Source organism: Petromyzon marinus, chromosome 59 (assembly GCF_048934315.1).
Source record: "Petromyzon marinus isolate PM22_M1 ecotype Great Lakes invasive population chromosome 59, UKy_Petmar_22M1.pri1.0, whole genome shotgun sequence".
Taxonomy (NCBI): Eukaryota; Metazoa; Chordata; class Hyperoartia; order Petromyzontiformes; family Petromyzontidae; genus Petromyzon; species Petromyzon marinus.
Genome location: NC_133725.1, coordinates 2,460,590 through 2,483,250, shown reverse-complemented (window position 1 = coordinate 2,483,250; position 22,661 = coordinate 2,460,590). Strand labels below are relative to the sequence as shown.

The window sequence follows — 22,661 nt, the reverse complement described above, 5'->3', positions numbered from 1 at the left end:
CGGGCTATGCGCACTTTGAGGCCACGTGAATTGTCGAATGCCCGCTGGCAGGTCACGAGACAGACCCAGGCGCCATAGGTTGATCGACTGAGACGACCGGCCGATGCGCCACCTGTGCTCCCCCCAATGTGCCAACTTGCTGTGTTTTAGCCGCCCCGGCGACACTGCTCGTTGTTGTGAGCACTGTCCCTCTGCTCCACCACCAAAACCACCACCACCACCACCACGATCACTAAACCCCACCACCACCATCACCACGACCACCAATCACCACCCGCCGTCACGATCGCTAAACCCCGCCACCACCACCACCACCGCCATCACCACCACCGCCGTTATACCTTTCAGCTTCTTGCCCTTGCCATCCTTGCCGCTGGGCGTCCCCCCCTTGCTGCTGCTCGGCCTCCGCGCCTTCTTCCCCTGTGGCGTCTGCTGCTGCTGCTGCTGCTGCATCTGCTGCTGCTTCATGGGCAGGAAGCCGAGGCCCATTCCCATGGCCATGCCCATGCCCCCCCCGCCCCCGCCGCACATCTGCGCCGCCGACGACGGCGAGCCGAGCGGGCCCTGGCCGGGACCGACCATGAGGCCCGGGCTGCGCATGTGGGCTGCCGCGGCGGCCGCGGCCGCGGCGGCCGCGGCCGCCGCGCCGGTGAAGTCGTCGAGCAGACGGACGATGTCGTGGTGGTGCCGCTCCTGGGCGATGTCGCGAGGCAGCCGGTCCAGGTGGTCGGTGATCTCGCGGTTGGCGTGGTGCTCCAGCAGGAGGCGCGCCGCCTCGAAGCTGCCCTCCCGCGCCGCCAGGAAGAGGGGCGTCTCCTCCTGCGGAGCGGTCGCCGAGATGTCAACTACCTCGCCTGGTATACAGGAGGTCGTGGGTTCGATCCCGACCCTGATGACGCCTGCTGCTGCTGTATATTTGGAGTTTGCGTGTCTCTCTCTCTCATCATCATCACGGTGGCTAGGAGATGTTAACTACCTCGCCTGGTATACAGGAGGTCGTGGGTTCGATCCCGACCCTGACACCTGCTGCTGTATATTTGGAGTTTGCGTGTCTCTCTCTCTCATCATCATTACGGTGGCTATGAGATGTTAACTACCTCGCCTGGTATACAGGAGGCCGTGGGTTCTTTCCCGACCCTGACACCTGCTGCTGCTGTATATTTGGAGTTTACGTGTCTCTCTCTCTCATCATCATCATGGTGGCTACGAGATGTTGACTACCTCGCCTGGTCTACAGGAGGTCGTGGGTTCTTTACCGACCCTGACGCCTGCTGCTGTATATTTGGAGTTTGCGTCTCTCTCTCTCTCATCATCATCACGGTGGCTACGAGATGTTGACTACCTCGCCTGGTCTACAGGAGGTCGTGGGTTCTTTCCCGACCCTGACGCCTGCTGCTGTATATTTGGAGTTTGCGTGTCTCTCTCTCTCTCTGCCCGTGGTCACGTGGATTTTTCTCCGGCTCCTCCGGTTTTTCACCTCCACATTTAGAATCAACGTCACGCATTCAGAGCGTCTGGCTGCTGGTATACATTTCCACGCGACGATGAGCCACTTTGTTGAGCTATCATTTGTGAGAGCCGGGGGGGGGGGGTGGGGGGGGGGGTGGTGGTGAGGTGACTCACCTTGCAGTCCTGCATGTCCTTGTTGGCGCCGTTCTTGAGTAGGATGAGCGTCGCTTCCACGTTGTTGACGGCGGCGGCCCAGTGCAGCGCCGACTTGCCTGCCGGCTCGCACGGTGGGGTGAGACACAAACACAAAGATATCCCCCCGTGTAGCCTTCACACACCGCTGGGGCAAGCGCCGCTAGCGAGCGGCATATGAAGGCCGGCACGGCGCACGAGGGGTTGGTGGGTGGCCAGCGCCGTGCCCGGTCGCCTTTGTCTCCCCAGTGGCGATGTTTTTACGCACCGCACCAGGTACTCATTTTAGGCTGGGTTGACCTAGGGGAGGCCCAGGACCGGTTCGGATAATCGCTGTCATTTGTGTTGGTCGTGAGCGAGAATCGAACTCGGGTCACCGAGGCCGTAGCACAGCGCGCTAACCGCTACACTACCGCTCCACCGCACGCACACACGCTCCACCACACGCACGCACACACACTCCACCACACGCACAAAGACACACGTGCACACACACGCTTCACCACAAGCACGCACATACACTCCACCACACACACAAAGACACGCACACGTGCACACATACACGCTTCACCACACGCACGCACACACACTCCACCACACGCACAAAGACACACGCGCGCACACACACACACGCTTCACCACACGCACAAAGACACACGTGCACACACACACGCTTCACCACACGCACGCACACACGCTCCACCACACGCACAAAGACACACGTGCACACACACGCTTCACCACACGCACGCACACATGCTCCACCACACACACAAAGACACACGCACACGTGCACACACACACACGCTTCACCACACGCACAAAGACACACGCACACGTGCACACACACACGCTCCACCACATGCACAAAGACACACGTGCACACACACGCTTCACCACAAGCACGCACACACACTCCACCACACGCACAAAGACACACGCACACGTGCACACACACACGCTCCACCACATGCACAAAGACACACGTGCACACACACGCTTCACCACAAGCACGCACATACACTCCACCACACACACAAAGACACACGCACACGTGCACACATACACGCTTCACCACACGCACGCACACACACTCCACCACACGCACAAAGACACACGCGCACACACACACACACGCTTCACCACACGCACAAAGACACACGTGCACACACACACGCTTCACCACACGCACGCACACACGCTCCACCACACGCACAAAGACACACGTGCACACACACGCTTCACCACACGCACGCACACACGCTCCACCACACACACAAAGACACACGCACACGTGCACACACACACGCTTCACCACAAGCACGCACACACACTCCACCACACGCACAAAGACACACGCGCGCACACACACACACGCTTCACCACACGCACGCACACACGCGCACACACACACACGCTTGACCACATGCACACATGCACACAGACATACAGCGAGCGACACCGCAAGACGATTGAGCGGGAGGGCGATCGATGGATCGAACGTACGTAAGTACACACCCTACGTAACCCGTCGGTGTGTACGTAGGTACGTGTGTGTATGTTGAACTCGGGACTTAAAGGTCTCGGTAATGGTGAGCAAGGAGTATGGCACTGATAGTGTATCCGATAGTGAATCTGATGGTGTATCTGATAGTGTATCTGATAGTGTATCTGATAGTGAATCTGATGGTGTATCTGATAGTGAATCTGATGGTGTATCTGATAGTGAATCTGATGGTGTATCTGATAATGTATCTGATAGTGTATCTGATAGTGTATCTGATAGTGAATCTGATGGTGTATCTGATAGTGTATCTGATAGTGAATCTGATAGTGTATCTGATAGTGAATCTGATGGTGTATCTGATAGTGTATCTGATAGTGTATCGGACACTGGAAAGGAGGTCCCACAGGAGTCAGAATGTCCGAGCGTGCGTTTGTACCGTGGTCATCAACGGCGTTGACGTCGGCGTGGCTGTTCACGAGCTCCTCCACCATGCCCTCGACGGCTAGACGCGCCGCCAACACCATGGCGGTCGTGCCGTCCTGCATGCGCGCGTCCAGGTCCGTCGCCCGGTTCCGGATCAGGATCTACCATGGGCGGGACGGAGGGGGTCACGGGGAAGGTCACGGGGGTGAGGTTGGAGCGCGTGATGCAGTGCAAGTCGTGTGACGCGGGGGAGGAGGACATTCTGGGGATGAAGCTGAGCTACATAGCTCTTTTTCGGAAGCGACCTCGCCATCACAAATTATAGCTCTACGAAGTGGCTTATCATCATCATCATCATCGTACAGCAGCCAATTACTTGAAACGCGTGATCTCGAGTAGCAGGCGACCTCCTGTACACCAGGCGAGGCAGTTAACATTTCCTAGCCACCGTGATGATGATGAGAGAGAGACACGCAAACTCCAAATATATAGCAGCAGGCGTCAGGTGGAGATCGAACCCACGACCTCCTGCACACCAGGCGAGGTAGTTAACATCTCCTAGCCACCGTGATGATGATGATGATGAGAGAGAGAGAGACACGCAAACTCCAAATATACAGCAGCAGGCGTCAGGGTCAGGATCGAACCCACGACCTCCTCCACACCCGGCGAGGTAGTTAACATCTCCTAGCCACCGCAGCCCACGGCAGGGTCTCGAACCCTTGCGCAGCTCACCTGGAACACGCCCTGCGCGTCGGCCGCGACGGCGGCGTGGAGCGGCGTGCGCCCCATGTTGTCCGGGATGTTGGCGTCGGCGCCGGCGTCGAGGAGACGCTTGGCGGCGTCGGCGCGGGCATAGCGAGCGGCCAGGTGCAGCGCCGTCTCGCCCGTGCGGTCCGTCTGGGCCTGCAGCGACGCGCCCTGTGCAGGAGGAAGGCGGCGAGGAGGTGAGGAGGAGCGAGGAGGAGCGAGGAGGGAGAGAAAAGGAGGAGAGAGGAGTTCGGGGAAAGAGAGAGAGGGGACAGCAGGGGAGGAGAGGATCGTGGAGCGAGAAGGGGAAACATTGGGAGGAAGACGTGGGAGAGGCTCCGAGTGGAGGAACGTGGAGTGGGGCGGAGTGGTTCAGGGTCCTGGTTTTGTTCTTGGCCGGTGGGTCTCTGTGACTACGCGTCTCTGGTGCGCTGGGTGACAGACTTGCGCCACGAGAAGGTGCCACGTGCTCACCAAAAACAAATTGACCTGTCTTAGTCTGACCGGGCTGAGACCATCAACTCGCTGCACTACAGAACCCCCACCACCACCACCACCGGTGTAATCCTCGTGGTTGGGGACTAAAACCCGGACTGGAATCCAGGATCTCGACGGGCGCCAGCGCCGCCTTCTCTCTCACCATCCGAGCTACCTCCAAGGGTCCCCCCCCCCCCACCTCGACGGGGCGAGCGATCCGATTGGTTGACCCCGACCGATTGAGCCGCTGCTTACCTGGAAGATGAGGTCGGTGATGACGCTGGCTGATGCGCCGCCCTCTTCCACCGGTTCGTCGTAGCGCTGCTGCTGCTGTTGCTGCTGCTGCTGCTGTTGCAGGAGCAGCAGGGACTGCTCGTCCTCGTCCGGGGCGCCAGAATCCAGGCCCCCGCCCCTGAATGACGCCAGCATTAGCGGCGTGAATCCGTCTGTTGCAGAGCGTGGGGGGGGGGGAAGAGGTGGGCGTGGTTAGGGACGTGACGTCAAGGTTGCCATTCGTCATGAGGGTTTTTGGGTGAGGTCGTTAACCCGCCACCACTCGACAATAGCCCATCAGTGAGGTTTGTACGGAAATTGTGGACTAACTCTCCAACACACCTGTGGGGCTGAAGGAGCAACTGTATGGCACGCTTTGTGTACGTGACAAATCTCACTGGTCGGCCGTGCCGGGTGGTGGCGGGTTAAATGACACATTCATACTTACCGGGATCTAACCCAAAAACCTTTATTATGAATAATATTGGTTGCGAAAGCCCCCGCGCGCGCGCGTCAAACGAAAGTTGCAATTTATTAAAATAAAATTATCGTCGTCGTGATCATGGACATAACTGCAACCACCGCTACAGCCAGCGCTACCAAAGACAAAGATCCCCCGCATAGTCTTTAACACTGTTGGGGCAAGTGCTGTTAGCGAGTAGCACCTACGAAGGCTGGCAAGGCAAACGAGGTGGGTGGGTGGCCAGCACCACGCCCGGCCGTCTTTGTCTCCCTAGTGGTGATGTTTACCACACACCGCACCAGGTACTCATTTGAGGCCGAGTCGACCTAGGGGAGGCCCAGGATTGGTTCAGATAATCGTCCCTGGGTTTGTAGCGGAGCCAGCACGACCGACCAACCAACCACCGTTAGCAACACCACCATCACCACAGCAGCAGCATTGTTACCACCGTACGTAGCCTAACGAATTGCACGGTTGGCTACGTACGGTGCGAAAGAAGCTCGCATTATATTCTTAGTTTTTTCGGTAAAGTCACGTTGAAGAGAAACAACAAACTAACAATATATATATAAAACAATAAAAAATTCTCACGACGTTTCGACCATAACTCAAACGGTCATCATCATCACACCTGATGATGACCGTTTGAGTCATTATCATCACACCTGATGATGACCGTTTGAGTTATGGTCGAAACGTCGTGAAAATTTTTTATTGTTTTATATATATTTTGTTATTTTGTTGTTTCTCTTCAACGTGACTTTACCGAAAAAACTAAGAATATGAATTACTGCAGTCACGAAAGCTTTAAATCAAAATTTAAGCTCGCATTAGTTTTCACCGCCACCCTCCATTACCACTCTCCATTACCACCCTCCATCATTACCCACCACCCACCACCACCCACCACCAGTCACGTGCCCCCCCGGTGCCCCCCGGCCAGTCCCCGCGTACCGGGCCCGCGCACGTTCACGTCCATGCAGTCCGAGTCGAGGTCGCCCTGCGGCGTGAGCGCAAGCGCGGGCGGCATGCGGATGTCGGCCGCCTCCAGGTGCTGCAGGGTCCAGGGCCTCGGGTCCACGGGGTCGGCCACGCGCGGCCCCCCGGCCAGCATGGCCTGCTCCTCGGCCTGCGGCAAACACAGAGAGGGAGGGAGATGATGATGATGATGATGACGAGCCACTTCGTTGAGCCATCATTCGTGATAGCCAGAGTCGCTTATAGCTCAGTGGGGGGCCTTTACCCTGCTAAAATAAAATGTTTAGTAAAAAAAAAAAGTTTTAGTTTAGAGGAGTGAATAGGTAGGGGGTGGTGGGGGGCAACGATTGTGTGGTTGAACCTGGGGGGGGGGGGCACCCCCAGCGGCAGCCGCCCCCGTGCGACGCGCTTCGCCACTCACGTGGAGGCGCTTGCTCGGCGGAATGCCGTCATCGCTCAGCCAGTGTTCGTTCTGATTGTCGTCCATCAGCCCCTCCGCGTGCTTCAGGTGTCTGTTGGTACAGGGCGGGGGGGTCGGCGGAGGTTAAGGAGAGGCGCTCACAAACAACAACAACAAGGCCCCGTCGCCGTGCCTGCGTGGAGGGACCCACCCCCCCCCACCGCTGCCACCCCCAGGAGTCTCCGGTCACAGTCGGCAGAGATTTCCCGCGACGTACCCGGGCGGGTAACATCTCACCACGGTGGCTAGGAGATGTTAACTACCTCGCCTGGTACACAGGAGGTCATTAGTTCCATCCTGGACCGGAATGCCACGTTGACTAAGAGATGTTATCTACCTCGCCTGGTACACAGGAGGTCATTAGTTCCATCCTGGACCCGAATGCCACGGTGGCTAGGAGATGTTAACTACCTCGCCTGGTACACAGGAGGTCATTAGTTCCATCCTGGACCCGAATGCCACGGTGGCTAGGAGATGTCATCTACCTCGCCTGGTACACAGGAGGTCGTGGGTTCAATCCCAGCCCCTAATGCCACAGTGGCTAGGAGATGTTAACTACCTCGCCTGACGTACAGGCTGTCGTGGGTTAGATTTCGACCGTAACGCCTGCTGTATATTTGGATTTGGCATGTTCTCTCTCTCTCTCTTTCCCCGTGGTGGCAGGAATTTTTCTCTGGGTCCTCCAGTTTTTCCCTCTGCATTTAGAATTGACGCGTGTTTAGGGTGTTTGGATGCTATACATTTCCACATGAGCCACTTCGTTGAGCTATCGTTTGTGGCCAGAGTTGCTTCTGAGAGAGCTACATAGGCTCCGGAGTTTGGCCTTACCTTAAAAATAAAAATGGAGACACACACACGGGGGACACGCAGGGACACGTTAGGGTGACCCGCAGCGACAAGGGGGAGACAGGCGGCGGAGAGACACGTGGGGGAGACACACGGGGGAGACATGAGGAACGTGTGGGGGACACCTTGGGGAGACACACGGGGGAGACACGCGGGGGAGACACGCGGGGGAGACACGCGGGGGAGACACGCGGGGGAGACACGCGGGGGAGACACGCGGGGGAGACACGCGGGGGAGACACGCGGGGGAGACACGCGGGGGAGACACGCGGGGGAGACACGCGGGGGAGACACGCGGGGGAGACACGCGGGGGAGACACGCGGGGGAGACACGCGGGGGAGACACGCAGGTAATCTGGAATCGGTAAACCCAATCCAAGGCCAAGAACCGGGAGCCGATGGACGAGGGGACCGACTTACTTGAGGCCCAGCGCGTCCTGCCCGACAGGCTCTCTCCGCTTCTTGCTGCCCGAGCCGCCCTCCTTGGAGGTGAGCACGAGCCCCTCGGGGAACCACAGCGTGCCGTGCTCCCGGCGCCGCTTGCCCTTGATGAGCACCCCCATGCCGATGACGAGCACGGCCAAAGCGGCCACGGCCATGCCCACTGCGTAGAGCGGGTTGAAGCCGGGGTCTGGGCGCTCGTTCATTACTGGGGGAGCAAGGGGGGGGGGGGGCGGCGGGACAGGCGGGAGAGGCGGAGACCGCTTGTGAGTGTTGGCGGTTCGAGCCCGGCGGCCGCCCTGGTTAATGGTGCTGATGAGATTTTTTTTTTAATTGGAGTCAAAAACACGACCTGAACTTAATTTGGAAATGGGAGTCGTTTTTAATAAAAAAAAAATTGTAGAGCGTTCCGCGTCCCGAAAAAGCGGGGTGTAAAATGTGAAGTTTACGAAATAACAGATGCAGGGAAAAAAAAGTGCTCCTTCTAATCTTGAAAATGCGGTAATGCTGGTGGAAGAGGTCAGCGCGGTGGCAATAAACCATTGGGGCGCCGCGATGGAAGAGATGTTAACTCCTTCGCCTGGCATGCAAGGGGTCGTGGGTTCGATCCCAACCCTGACGCCCGCTGTTGTATATTTGGAGTTGGCGTGTCCCTCACTACGATTTGCGATAGCCAGGTCACTTCTGAGAAAGAGCTACGCGAGCTCAGCGGGACCATTGCCTGGCAAAAATAAAAAATAGTAAAATCAAAACTAGTTTTCGCTTATTGCGTGTGTCCGGCCGACAAGGACCCCCCCTCTCCACCCCGAGAACCCCCGCCTCTCCGTACTTTCGACTGTCTGCAGGGGGTAGGGGAAGTCGAGCGAGTGGTGCACGGCCTGCGCCGCCAGGTACGCCGCCGCGTCCGCCGAGCTTGAGAAGCACTCCTCGTTGGGCTTCATGCAGAAGCGGTTGTCGATCTCCAGGTGCACGATGGACCTGCGGCAGGGAGGGAGGGAGGTCGGAGGGCGACACGGGGTGGGGGAAGGATTTCCCGCACCTTCGATTAGCGAAGTACGGTGCGAAATAATTTAACATATATACTGCTCTAGACTAACACTACCCATAGACTCAACACCGCCCGTAGACTCAACACTACCTATAGACTCAACACCGCCCGTAGACTCAACACTACAACACTGCACCTACGATTAGCACGGTTGGCTACGTACGGTGGCGAAAGAAGTTCAACGTGCCGATAGATGTAGGGTTGAGTTTGCTGGGTTAGTGCGGTCAGAGGTGGAATCCCTACGTGATGGCGACAGTGGTGGCGTGCGCGCGAGATCTCACTTCGATAAAGATTCCCCATATAGCATTTTAGACAAGTAGGGGCAAGTGCTGTTAACCAGTAGCACCTATGAAGGCCGGCACGGCGCACGAGGGGGTGGGTGGCCAGAACCACGCCCGACCGCCTTTGTCTCCCCAGTGGCGATGTTCACACACTGTACCAGGTACTCATTTAATGCCGAGTCGACCTAGGAGAGGCCCAGGACCGGTTCAAATCATGGTCACTTTGGTGTTGGTGCTGAGCGCGGATCGAAGTCGAGTCGCCGAGTTCGTAGCGCTGCGTGCTAACCGTTACACCACCGCTCCCCACACACGCACGCACGCACGCACGTGGGGGTACGTACCCCAACACTTCACGGTCGATCTCCCGGACAGACCTCGGCAGCACCACGAGCGACCTCACCGCCCTCCTCAGCGCCGCCGCCGCTCCTCCTCCTCCTCCGCCGGCGCCGCCGGCGCCGCCGCCGGCGCCGTCGTACTCGTCGTAGTAGGGGAAGATCATCTCGGCGCCGGTGGCATCGCGCTTGAAGCGCACGCCCGTGTGGAGGATGGAGCCGAGGCGGCGCAGGAAGTTGACCGAGTCGTTGAGGATGTGCTCGGGCGGCAGCAGCACGACGAGGACGAGGGAGTCGCGCGCCAGGCGCGGCGGAGTGGTGGTCACGCAGTCCCCGCCGTCCCAGCCACACTCCTCCGTGTTGCAGCCCTGGTCGCAGTGCTTGTCGGAGAAGTGGTCGCGGCAGTACTGGTCGTAGAGCGGGCTGCGGAGAGGTTGCGGCGGGGGGGGGGGGGGGGGGACACACGGTGAGACACACGGTGAGACAGGTGGGACGCGTGGGTAATCTGGAATCGGTAAAACCGATCCAAGGCTGCTTCACCAATAACCGGGAACCGATTTTTCTCAAGCCGCCCCCGAACCCCGAAACTCTGCCGTGCCACTCGCCCGCCCGCCCGCCCGCAATGTCGCCTGCAATGTCGCCCGCCCGCCCGCAGTGTCGCTTGCCCACCCGCAGTGTCGCCCGCAGTGTCGCCCGCCCATCGGCCCGCCCGCCCGCCCCGCACTCACTTGCACTGCTTGGCGGTCTTCTTCTCCTTGCAGTCGAAGTCGTCGTAGAGGCACTCGGCGCCCGCGCACTGCTCGTCGCACTTCCCGTCGCCGAAGTAGCGCCAGCACTGCAGCGAGCTCGTGCAGTTGCGCCACGGGTCGTCGAAGTTGAGCGAGCAGTCGCCGCCGTCCCAGCCGCACGCGTGGACGTTGCACTCGAGGTCGCAGTAGCGGTCGCCCGCCTTGCTGCGACACTCGGCCTGGGAAAGGGGATAAAGTGACGCGCGCGCACACACACACACGCGTACATACACACACGCACACACACGCGTACATACACACACGCACACACACGCGTACATACACACACGCACACATACACACACGCACACACACGCGTACATACACACACGCGTACATACACACACGCACACATACACACACGCGTACATACACACACGCACACACACGCGTACATACACACACGCACACACACGCGTACATACACACACGCACACACACGCGTACATACACACGCGTACATACACACACGCACACACACGCGTACATACACACACGCGTACATACACACACGCACACACACGCGTACATACGCACACGCACACACACACGCACGTACACACACGCACGCACACACACACACATGCAGGGGGTCAGTGGCAGAAGTGGGTTGGGCCTACGAGCAGCGGGAGGGGCCTGTCATCAGTGTGAGGGCTTAAGAGCAGTGGGAGTGGCTTACGACTAGCGGGAGGAGCCTACAGGCGGTGGGAGGGGCCTACAAGCAGTGGGAGGGACCTTTGTCAAAAAGAGGTTGCCCACTCTAAGTGAACAGGGCAGAGGGGCAGAGGGGAGGGATGGAGTTGTGGAGGGTTGCCCGGCTGCCAGCCGACCAGCAACGTGTCCCGGGCTGAGCACCTCCAGAGCCGGCCGCTCGCCCTAGGGCTTGAAGGAGTGGGGGGGTGGGTGGGGGGGGGGTGGGACGGGTGAATGTGTAATTGTGTAATTGGCGGAGGAGGGGAGGCGAGGGCTGTCACCTGGGTGCAGCTCTCTTCCAGCACGGAGGTGGGCGGCGGCGTCACGTCCTGCCCGACGCCCCCGGAGAAGCCCGGGTCCAGGAAGTGGCAGCGCAGGCCATTGAAGCGCTGCGGGCACCGGCAGCGGAAGAAGGGCTTGGCGTCGTGCGGCTCGCACGCCCCGCCGTTGTAGCACGGCCTGCGGGAAGGGGGGCACACGCAGGGTGGCGCAACGGTTACAATCATTTATTCGTAAGCGCTTATTTTTTTATTATTATTATTTTTTCATTTGACCTTTACCGGGTGCAAGGCCCCCGAGCTACGTCGCTCTTTATCCAGAAGCGCCCCCCCCCCCTGGCTATATCGCCAACGACAGCTCGACGGAGTGGGCTTACCGTCGTCTGAGCGGGCACTTTTTTTTTTAATGCAGTCGCCAATGAACCCTGAAAAAAAAAACGCGCGACGTCGTCTCGAAACGCCGGAGGGGGGAAAGACCGTCCGTGGGGGGGGGGGGGGGGGGGGGGGGGCTCACTTGTTGAGGCAGGGCGAGTCGGCGGGAAACTGGCACTCGGGCCCCGTGTGCTTGGCTGGGCAGAAGCAGTGGGCCCCCAGGACGGGGCCCTGGACGCAGAACCCCCCATTGAGGCAGGTGAGGTTCCCGCAGGTGTAGGAGCTGTTCTCGCACGTGTAGCCGTGGTAACCCTGCGGCAGAGGTGCGCGCGTGAGTCCGTGCGAGTCTACAGGTCTCTGCAAGTCCACGGGTCTCTGTGCAAGTCCACGGGTCTCTGTGCAAGTCCACGGGTCTCTGTGCAAGTCTACAGGTCTCTGTGCAAGTCCACGGGTCTCTGTGCAAGTCCACGGGTCTCTGTGCAAGTCCACGGGTCTCTGTGCAAGTCCACGGGTCTCTGTGCAAGTCCACGGGTCTCTGTGCAAGTCCACGGGTCTCTGTGCAAGTCCACGGGTCTCTGTGCAAGTCCACGGGTCTCTGTGCAAGTCCACGGGTCTCTGTGCAAGTCTACGGGTCTCTGTGCAAGTCCACGGGTCTCTGTGCAAGTCCACGGGTCTCTGTGCAAGTCCACGGGTCTCTGTGCAAGTCTACGGGTCTCTGTGCAAGTCTACGGGTCTCTGTGCAAGTCCACGGGTCTCTGTGCAAGTCTACGGGTCTCTGTGCAAGTCCACGGGTCTCTGTGCAAGTCTACGGCTCTCTGTGCAAGTCCACGGGTCTCTGTGCAAGTCTACGGGTCTCTGTGCAAGTCTATGCCTGAAACCATTGGTCTCCGTGTGAGATTACTGGTCTCCGTGCGAGTCTATACGTCTCGGTACGAGTCTACGGGTCTCCATGCGGGGGCCACTGGGTTCTCCGTTTGCCAATGGATCTCTACGCGAGCGAGTCCATGGGTCCCCGCGCAAGTCTGTGTAGCCTGTACGTGATCCTATACGCGACTATCTACGTGGGGGGTTTTTGTTATTTTCCCCCTCTGCGCATGTAAATATTTGTAGGGGCGTCTCTCACCTGCGGACACTTGCAGATGAAGCCGTGCGGCGTGTTGATGGTGACCATGCACGCGCCGCCGTTCTTGCACGGCTGGGACTGGCACGTGTCCACGATGTTCTCGCAGTGCCGCCCTGCACACACGCGGCACACGCGTGCGAGCGACATGCGGATTCAAGCGATGCCCCCCAGCGGAGCGGAGATCAACAAAGACCCCCCCCCCATCTCACCCACGCTCTCCTCCCACCGCGCGCAATCGGTGAAGCGACGCAATTTCAAAGGCGCATTCCCATTGGAAAATGAATTTAACTAAAGTATTTCGATTGAAAGCTTTCGTGACTGCAAGGATTCATCTTCTTTGGTTCTTTCGGTAAAGTCACCACGTAGAATGAGAATAAAATAATAAATTGATAAAATAAAATAACACAATAAAATTCTTACGACGTTTCGGCCACAACACAAGCGGCCTTCATCAGGTGAAGCCACAAAGCGTGGCTTTGTTCGCTCCAGCGCTGTCCTCCAGACAGTCTCGTCCCTTCACCTGATGAAGGCCGCTTGTGTTGTGGCCGAAACGTCGTGAGAATATTATTGTGTTATTTTATTTTATCAATTTATTTTATCAATTTATTATTTTATTCTCATTCTACGTGACTTTACCGAAAGAACCAAAGAAGATAACAAAAATATATTTCGACTTACCTGCACCAAAAAAAAACATTACAATTTCGCTGGCACGCATCCACGCGCGTAACCTACCTGAAAATACCCGGGGGCCCGGCAGTGGCACGAGCAAAATAATTTTCGAGCCGCAAATTTCAATAATTTATCGTTATATATTATTCCGGTTGTCGCATCCGCTCGCACGCGACTCACCGGAATACCCGGGCCGGCAGCGGCACTTGTAGTCGTTGACGAGCTGCACGCAGTCGAGGGTGCCTGGCGGCTGGCACGGGTTGGAGAGGCACTCGTTGACGTCCCCCTCGCAGCGCTCGCCCACGAAGCCCGGCGCGCACGAGCACGCGTAGCCCCCGACGCGGTCCTCGCACGAGCCGCCGTTGAAGCAGCGCGGCTCCAGCGTCACCGGGTCCACGCTCGGCAGGCAGTCGTTGCGGTTAATCTCGCAACGCACGCCTTGGGGGAGGTTGGCGACGGTGGGGGGGGGAGGGAGAGGGGACGGGCCGTTACGGGCGGCCGCGTGCGGTGACCGGTGCCGGCCGCGGCGTCCGGATCGGCCTCTGCGGAGGAGGCTCGCGAGGGACGCTGCTACCCGAGGGCAGTTGGAGGCAGTCGCCGCTCCAGGAACAACGAAAGGCAGAGTGTCGGCGACGCTCGCAACAACGAGAGGAGCGCCGGGCAGATAAAACGCAGTTACTAAACTCCTGGCTATCACAAACGATAGCTAAACCAAGTGGATTATCTTCATGTGGAAATTGTTAGCGGCCAAATACTTTGAACGCACGTTTATAAATGTGGAGGGAAAAACCGGAGGACCCCGAGAAAATCCACTCGGCCACGGGGAGATAGAGAGAGACACGTAAACTCCAAATACAGCAGGCGTCAGGGTCGGGATCGAACCCACAACCTCCTGCATACCAGGCGAGGGAGTTAACATCTCCTAGCCACCACTGCACCTGCGTCTGTCCCGTGACCTCCTGCCAGCTAACCTTCGACACTTCATGTGGCCTCAAAGTTCACCTGGGCCAGGCACAAGGCACGCGGGGATGTCACCGACGCTTGCCGGTGAACGGCGGCTGTGGTGGTTGTTGTTGTTGTTGTTGTGGTCACGCTCGTCCTTACCCTCTGTGCCAGGGGGGCACGAGCAGATGTATCTGTTGACCAGGTCAATGCACGTTCCTCCATTCTCGCAGGGCTGCGACTGGCACTCGTTAATCTCCTTTTCGCAGTTCACGCCGTGATACCCTGGCACGCACTGCACAAAGACAAAGACCCCACGCGCAGCGTACAGAATTAACAGCCCGTCGGGGCAGGCGCCGTCGGCGAGTAGCGGCGCGCCTACGAAAGGCCGGCACCGCGCCCGGCCGCCTTTGTCTCCCGAGTGACGACGTTTGCCCACGGCACCCACCGGGCGCTCGTGCGAGTTGACCGAGCGGAGGTCCAGGGCCGGGTTCACGTAACCGTCACCCACAGGCAGAGGACAAACATCCCCCCCCCCCCGCCCGCCCCCGGTTCGATTTGTATACTCGAAAGGGGTCGAGTGGTGGCGTTAGCGAGCGCCCCTATCAATGTTCCGGAGACCGCAAGAACGGCGGTGGCGTGCGGACCGCCGTGCCACCAGCACCGCCGAACTACTCCTGGGTTCGAGTCCAGGTTGGCGGGGGGGAGGGGGCACAACGGGGGCGAACGAGCGAGCGAACGAGCGGGCGAGCGAACGAGCGGGCGCACGACGATCGGCACCTCGCACGAGAAGCCGCCCAGGTAGTCGTTGCAGGTCGCCCCATTCTGGCAGGGGTTGGACTCGCACTCGTCCACCTCCTCCTCGCAGTAGCTGCCCGTGAAGCCGGCCTGGCAGTGGCACGTGTGGCTGTTGCCCACGTTCATGCAGCTGCCGCTGTGCTGGCAGAGCCGCGCCACCGACACGCCTGTGACACGCGCGCCCGCACGCACACAAAAGACAAAGGTTCACCCCCACCCCCGTTATAACCTTAACACACTGTTTGGGGCAAGTGCCGTTAGCGAGTGGCACCTATGAAGGCCACGACGGCACACGAGGGGGTGGATGACTGGCGATAACGACAACGACAACCACTATGGCGATGACGTCGCCGACGACGATAACGACGACGACGATGACGCTGGTGCCGACGACAAATGACGACAAATGACGACGACGGCGATGATAGCGACGACGACGCTGACCGAATCGGAGGGCGGCCACTTCGCAGGAGACGTTGGGCACGTCGCAGTAGAGGCCCGTCCAGCCGCTGGGGCACTCGCAGCGGAAGGCGGTGGCCGACTGCGAGCACGTGCCGCCGTTCTTGCACGGCGCTGCCACGCACCAGTCCACCAGGCTCTGCACGCACGCACGCACGCACGCACGCGAGAGACAGAGAGACGGCGCGCAGAGTCGTGAGCATCGTCAGTTTCATCGTCATCCGTCATCGGAAGCATCGTCGTAATCGTTTGCATTAGCATCATCGTCACTGTCGTCATCGTCGTCATCATCACCAGCGTCATCGTCGTCATCGTCATCAGCGTGGTCGTTGTCGTCAGCGTCAGCGTCGTCAGCGTCATCGTCGTCAGCGTCATCGTCGTCAGCGTCAGCGTCGTCAGCGTCATCGTCGTCAGCGTCATCGTCGTCATCGTCAGTGTCGTCGTCAGCGTCATTGTCGTCGTCAGCGTCGTCATCACCAGCGTAATCATCATCGTTGTCATTGTCGTCAGCGTCATCATCAGCATCATCATCATCAGCGTCGTCATCATCACTGTCATTGTCGTTAGTGTCACTATCGCTACACGACCACTTTTAATAACCCCGCTCTTTATTTTAAGCACTATCATCTGATGTACAATTATATAATTATTGTAAAGCGCCTTGGAGACCAAGGCGCTGCTATATAAATCTATGTAAGATCGTCACGGTCATTGTCTGCGTCGTCGCCATCATCAGCGTCACCATCACCGCCATCAGTATCGTCAATCATCATCGCCGGCGTCATCATCATCGCCGCCAACGTCATGATGAGCGTAAGCAACGGAGACCCCAGGGGAGGGCGGGGGGGTACAGTCATCTTCTGGCCAAACCCCACTTGGCGGGGAGGGGAGACGGTACCCCTGGACTACCCCTAGGGGTTCCTACAATAACAGGAAACAGGAAGGCCACACAAAGACAAAGATCCCCGTCCTCCCCCCCCCCCCCGTGTAGCCTTAACACAGTTGGGGCAAGTGCTGTTAGCGAGCACCTACGAAGGCCGACATGGCGTACGAGGGGGTGGGTGGCCAACACCACACCCGGCTGCCTTTGTCTCCCAAGTGGTGGTGTTTACACACGACACCAGCTACTCCTTCGTATGTCTGTACGTTGAACTTCTTTCGCACCGTACGTAGCCAACCGTGCTAATCTGAGGTGCGGGGGAAGGACAACAAACTAAGCATTTGAGGCTTAGGGGAGGCCCACGACCGGTTCAGATAATCGTCACTGGTGGTGGTGGTGGCGGCCATGAGCGGCAATCGAACTCGGCAAAAGTGCATATATAGCCTGCACAGACCGTTGAGGCGAGCACTTCTGAAGGCCGGCATGGTGCACAAGCGGGGTGGGTGGCCAAGCACCACGCCTGGCCACCTTTGTCACACAAAAACAACAAAGATCCCCCGTATAGTTAACAGACTCTGTTATGGCAAGTGCTGTCAGCCAGCACCTGTGAAGGCTGGCACGGCACACGAGGAGGTGGGTTTGACAGCAACCAAGCTGGCCGCCTTTGTCTCCCTAGTGGCGGTGTTTATACACCGCACAAGGTAGTTATTTGAGGCCGAGTCGACCTAGGGGAGGCCCAGGACCGGTTCAGATAATCGTCACCGGCCAATGGTGGTGGCCGTGAGCGGGAATCGAACTCGGGTCGGCGGGTTCAGTGAAGCGTAGCGCTAACCGCTAACACCTCCGCTCCCCGCAACAAAGATCCCCCATATAGCCTTAAGAGACTGTAGGGGCAAGTGCTGTTAGCGAGCACCTATGAAGGCCGGAACGGTACACGAGGGGGTGGGTGGCCAGCACCACGCCCGACCGCCTTTGTCTCCCTAGTGGCAATGTTTACACACCGCACCAGGTACTCATTTGAGGCTGAGTCGACCTAGGAGAGGCCCGGGACCGGTTCAGATAATCGTCACTGGTGTTGGCCGTGAGCGGGAATCGAACCCGGGTCGCCAGGTTCATAGCGCAGCACGCTAACCGCTACACTATCGCTCCCCACAACACACACACACACAGGCGCACGCACGCACACACACACACGCGCCCGACCTGGCAGTTGTTGCCCGTGTATCCGTGCGGGCACGTGCACTTGTACGAGCCCAGCCCGTCGAGGCACGTGGCACCGTTGATGCATGGCTGCGAGTCGCACTCGTTGATGTCGTACTGGCAGTTGGCGCCACTGTAGCCGACGCGGCACGTGCAGCTGTAGCTGCTGATGCCGTCCACGCACGAGCCGCCGTTGAAACAGGAGCTGTGCGGGAGAGAGGGAGAGACGGAGAAAAATATTACGTAGAAAACAGGGGGAACATAGACATAGAGGAGGGAGAGAGGGGGTAGAGAGAGAGAGGGAAGGGGTAAGAAGAAGGAGCAGAGCTTGAAATCTTTCGTGAAATCTTTCATTTAAACAGGGGGGGAGGGGCACATAAAGCAAAGCATTGAAAAAAAAATCGAAACAATGAACGAAGCAAAGTGCCGACTACACCGAGCATCTTCTTGTTTCCTCTGATCGTAAAAAAAAAGAGAGGGAGAGATGGAGAGACGTTCACCAACACACACACACACACGCACGTTCACCAACACACACACACACACACGGCGCGTGCACCCACCTCTCGGTGCAGTCGGGCACGTCGTTCTCGCAGTGAATGCCGTTGAAGCCGGGCCGGCACTTGCAGGTGTAGCTGTTGACGTAGTCGGTGCAGTTGCCCCCGTTGAGGCAGGGCGCGCTGGCGCACTCGTCCACCTCGTGCTGGCACTGGCGCCCCGCGAATCCCGCGCGGCACACGCACGAGAACGCGTTGACGCCGTCCCAGCACGTGCCGCCGTTCTGACACGGGGCTGCGGTGGAGACGCGGGGGGGGGGGGGGGGGGAGGAGGAGGAGGAGGGGGGGTGGGACGACACAGGGAGACGCGGGGAGACGCGGGGAGACACATGGAGACAAAGGGAGACGCGGGGGGACACGGGGAGACGCAGGGAGACGCGGAGGTTAGAGAGGCGTCAGGGTCGGGATCGAACCCACGGCCTCCTGTATACCAGGCGAGGGAGATAACATCTCGCACCACCTGCACGCAGGTCAGGCAGATAGGAATCCAGGCAGGCAGCAAGCCAGAAGACGTTTTTGCCGAATACAGTAGAGATTGGGGGGACACGTGGGGAGCAGACACACGAATTACTCCCGTCACGGCACACTTGGGAGCAAACGGGGAGACGCGGATATCGGGGGACGGGGAGGTTAGAGACACGGATATTGGGGGACGGGGAGGACCAGAACACGCGGAGACGCACGGGGAGACACGGATATTGGGGGAGGTTAGAGACGCGGATATTGGGGGACGGAGAGGACCAGAACACGCGGAGACGCACGCGAAAACCACGATTAGCCCCCGTCATAACACGCACCACCGTTCTGACACGGGGGACTGACCCGACCCAAAGCAAAAATCCAATTACGAATCATAATAAATTACAATTCTTATAACAACAACAATAAACAACAACAACAACCAACCAACCAACACCGGCCACTCGCACCAAATGACGAACCACTCACCGGGCAAGCAGTCGTCCACATCCACCTGACAACTGTGGCCGGTGTAGCCGGGCTGGCACTCGCACGAGAAGCCGCCCAGCGTGTTGCGGCAAACTCCGCCGTTGCGACAGCGGTCGGACACGCACTCGTCCACGTCCACGTCGCACGACCGGCCTGCGACGGCGAGGGGATGGGGGGAGAGACGTTAACCCTCTCGCCTGGTACGCAGGAGGGGGTGGGCTTTCGCGGGTTAGATCGCTTAAAATATGTGTCGTAACCCTCCACCACCCGACACAGCCAATTAGTAAGGGATTTGTTACGTAAACAAAAGGCCAATTAGTTACTAGTAAAGTGTAGTGCATGGCGTAGTGTACTGTATAGTGTACTGTATAATGTACTGTATAGTGTACTGTATAGTGTAGTGTATAGTGTAGTTACTACTTCAGCCTACCGGTGTGTTGGAGAGTAAATCCACAACATTAACAATTTTGAGCAGTACGATGTTTCGCTGGCAATTTACATCCAGTATCATATTATAAAAAAAATTGTTTAGTTGCGTTTAGCACGGACACAACAGGAAGGGATTATTTTGGTGCGACGCACGAACTCTGGCCCGGGTAGGCGGGTGTTGTGGGTGTGGTGAGTGGGGTGTGGGTGGGTGGGTGGGTGGTGGGTGGTTGGTAAGTTCCGGTTGAGCCGTACCCTGCCACCCGCTGGGGCAAGAGCAGGCGAAATCGGAGAAATCTGGCAATTCCCGGCAGCTGCCACCATTCCGGCACGGAGTCCCGGAGCAAGGGGCCAGCACCGTCTCGCAGTTCCGCCCTGCGCAGAGAGACGCGCGCACGTGTATACTTATACAAGGTAAGACAAAGATTACCCGTACAGCCTTAACAAACTGTGGAGGCAAGTGCTGTTAAGTGAGTACTTTTGAAGGCCGGCACGGTACACAAGGAGGTGGGTGGCCAGCACCACGCCCGACCGCCTTTGTCTTCCCAGTGGTAATGTTTTTACACACAGCACCAGGTTACGCATTTGAGGCCGAGTCGACCTAGGGGAGGCCCATGACCGGTTCAGATAATCGCCACCGGCGTTGGCCGTGAGCGGGAATCAAACTCGGGTCGCCAGGTTCGTAGCGCGGCGTAGCGCTAACCGCTACACCACCGCTCCCCACGATATATCAACAACAACCGCCATTCGCCACTAAGTGGCGATGACATCACCACGGTCCTTGTGCCAAGCTATGTGCACGTTGAGGCCACGTGAAGTGTCGAACGCCCGCTAACAGGAGGTCACGGGGCAGGCCCAGGTGCCACGGGTCGACTGACTGAGATGACTGGCCGATGCACAACCTGTACCCCCCTACTACTGTGCCAACTACACACAGACACACAGACGTAGACCTATGTGTATTACACGCACGCGCGTATATGTACGCATACACGCACCCGTACTGAGAAGCAAACACATGCACGGAGAACAGATGGACCTCTGTGTAGTCCAAGACATGACAATGGCAATCGCAGGGATTTAGACTGTAACAGCGAAGGCGCTAACGACGGCGACAGAGGCGATGAAGACGATTAGGGTTACGGCGACGACGATGAAGACGACGATGCGGATGATGATGACGATGACGACGATTTGTTTACCGTTCCAATATTTTGCACTGCGCACCGTGTGTGCTGTACTGTGTTTGTCGTCGTAACGTTCTGACCCCGTGCACCTACTGAACATCTGCGAAAAAAGAGCTTCATAGCCCATCGGATTCCTCCACGATGACAATGAATACGACGTAGGAAGGCAAAGATGATGACGATGAAGCAGGATTTCAATGACATTTTTTGTATCATTCCTTCCCCGCGTACCGGTGTAGGGCAAGTTGCACTGGCACGTGTAGCTCGAGATGCCGTCGTGGCAGATCCCGCGGTTGAGGCAGGGGTTGGACTGGCACTCGTTGACGTTGATCTGGCAGTTGTTGCCTGCCGAGGGAGAGAGAGCGGGGTTAGAGTTCGCGTCGACTACGAGGACGGCGACAACGCTGGCAAATCGGCCAATCGACAACACCGCCATCCGGCCAATCAACGCAAACACGACACCGCCATCCGGCCAACTGACGCAAGTACAACGCAACTTAGAAATATGCGCAAGCGCATGCGCATGTAGGGATGCACGCGAGCCTAACCTCACAGTTTAAAAACACACACAGATGCTTTTATATATATGTGTGTGTGTGTGCACGTGTGTACTTACAAGTACGTAAATGCATGTGCGCGGAGCGGCAGCGTAGCGGTTAGCGCTACAAACCCGGCGACCAGATTGTCTGAACCGCTCCTGGGCCTCCCCTAGGTCGACTCAGCCTCAAATGAGTACCTGGTGCGGTGTGTAAACATCGCCGCTGGGGAGACAAAGGCGGCCGGGCGTGGTGCTGGCCACCCACCCCGTCGTGTGCCGTGCCGGCCTTCATAGGCGCTACTCGCCAACAGCGCTTGCCCCCAAGGCTATACGGGGGATCACCGTCAGTATATACGGGCAGCAGTGTAGCGTCTGTCCCGCGATGGCCAAGCCTTTCACGCTTAGCACGGAGGCCTCAGCGGTTCACCGAGCCTGGCACGAGCGCCACGGTGACGTCACCGCCGCCTACCGGCGAGCGTGGCTGCTGTTGTTATTGCACTGTACCGCTAGATCACGCGTGTGCATAGCGTGCGTGCGTGCGTCAGCGTTACCGCGGAAACCCGCGCGACAGATGCAGGTGTAGGCGTTGAGCTGGTCGTAGCACGTGGCCCCGTTGAGACACGGCCCGGACGCACACTCATCCCTCTCCACGTCACAGTTCCTCCCGATCCAGCCCGGGTCGCACACGCACCGATACCTACAGCACCAGCAGCAGCACGAGAAGCAATAGTAGTAGTAGCAGCAGCAGAAACAGCAGCAGTAGCAGCAGTAGTAACAGTTGTTGCAGCAGCAGTAGGAGCAGCAGCAGCAGTGGGATAACAGCAGCAGCAGGAAGACAACCCCCAGTATCAGTATCAACACACACACACTACTAACACTA

At 58.3% G+C, this 22,661-nt stretch overlaps 1 protein-coding gene across 2 annotated transcripts in view; it reads right to left on the bottom strand.

Moving 5' to 3' along the window:
• Positions 1 to 22,661, bottom strand: part of LOC116955417 (neurogenic locus notch homolog protein 1-like) — a 120,456-nt gene that overhangs the window by 10,539 nt on the left and 87,256 nt on the right. For both annotated transcript variants that reach the window (XM_032976485.2, XM_032976486.2), the window contains exons 15-38: positions 22,333 to 22,478; positions 21,475 to 21,588; positions 20,312 to 20,431; positions 19,631 to 19,783; positions 18,689 to 18,917; positions 18,129 to 18,330; positions 16,031 to 16,184; positions 15,569 to 15,753; positions 14,951 to 15,083; positions 14,027 to 14,284; positions 13,175 to 13,287; positions 12,194 to 12,363; positions 11,683 to 11,860; positions 10,649 to 10,887; positions 9,930 to 10,343; positions 9,089 to 9,237; positions 8,239 to 8,467; positions 6,934 to 7,024; positions 6,489 to 6,663; positions 5,054 to 5,244; positions 4,307 to 4,492; positions 3,585 to 3,732; positions 1,624 to 1,721; positions 342 to 819 (exon numbers count right to left, since the gene is read on the bottom strand). In XM_032976485.2, coding sequence (XP_032832376.2) covers positions 342 to 819; positions 1,624 to 1,721; positions 3,585 to 3,732; positions 4,307 to 4,492; positions 5,054 to 5,244; positions 6,489 to 6,663; positions 6,934 to 7,024; positions 8,239 to 8,467; positions 9,089 to 9,237; positions 9,930 to 10,343; positions 10,649 to 10,887; positions 11,683 to 11,860; positions 12,194 to 12,363; positions 13,175 to 13,287; positions 14,027 to 14,284; positions 14,951 to 15,083; positions 15,569 to 15,753; positions 16,031 to 16,184; positions 18,129 to 18,330; positions 18,689 to 18,917; positions 19,631 to 19,783; positions 20,312 to 20,431; positions 21,475 to 21,588; positions 22,333 to 22,478 — 4,553 coding nt within the window. The remainder of the gene's footprint in view (positions 1 to 341; positions 820 to 1,623; positions 1,722 to 3,584; positions 3,733 to 4,306; positions 4,493 to 5,053; positions 5,245 to 6,488; positions 6,664 to 6,933; positions 7,025 to 8,238; positions 8,468 to 9,088; positions 9,238 to 9,929; positions 10,344 to 10,648; positions 10,888 to 11,682; positions 11,861 to 12,193; positions 12,364 to 13,174; positions 13,288 to 14,026; positions 14,285 to 14,950; positions 15,084 to 15,568; positions 15,754 to 16,030; positions 16,185 to 18,128; positions 18,331 to 18,688; positions 18,918 to 19,630; positions 19,784 to 20,311; positions 20,432 to 21,474; positions 21,589 to 22,332; positions 22,479 to 22,661) is intronic.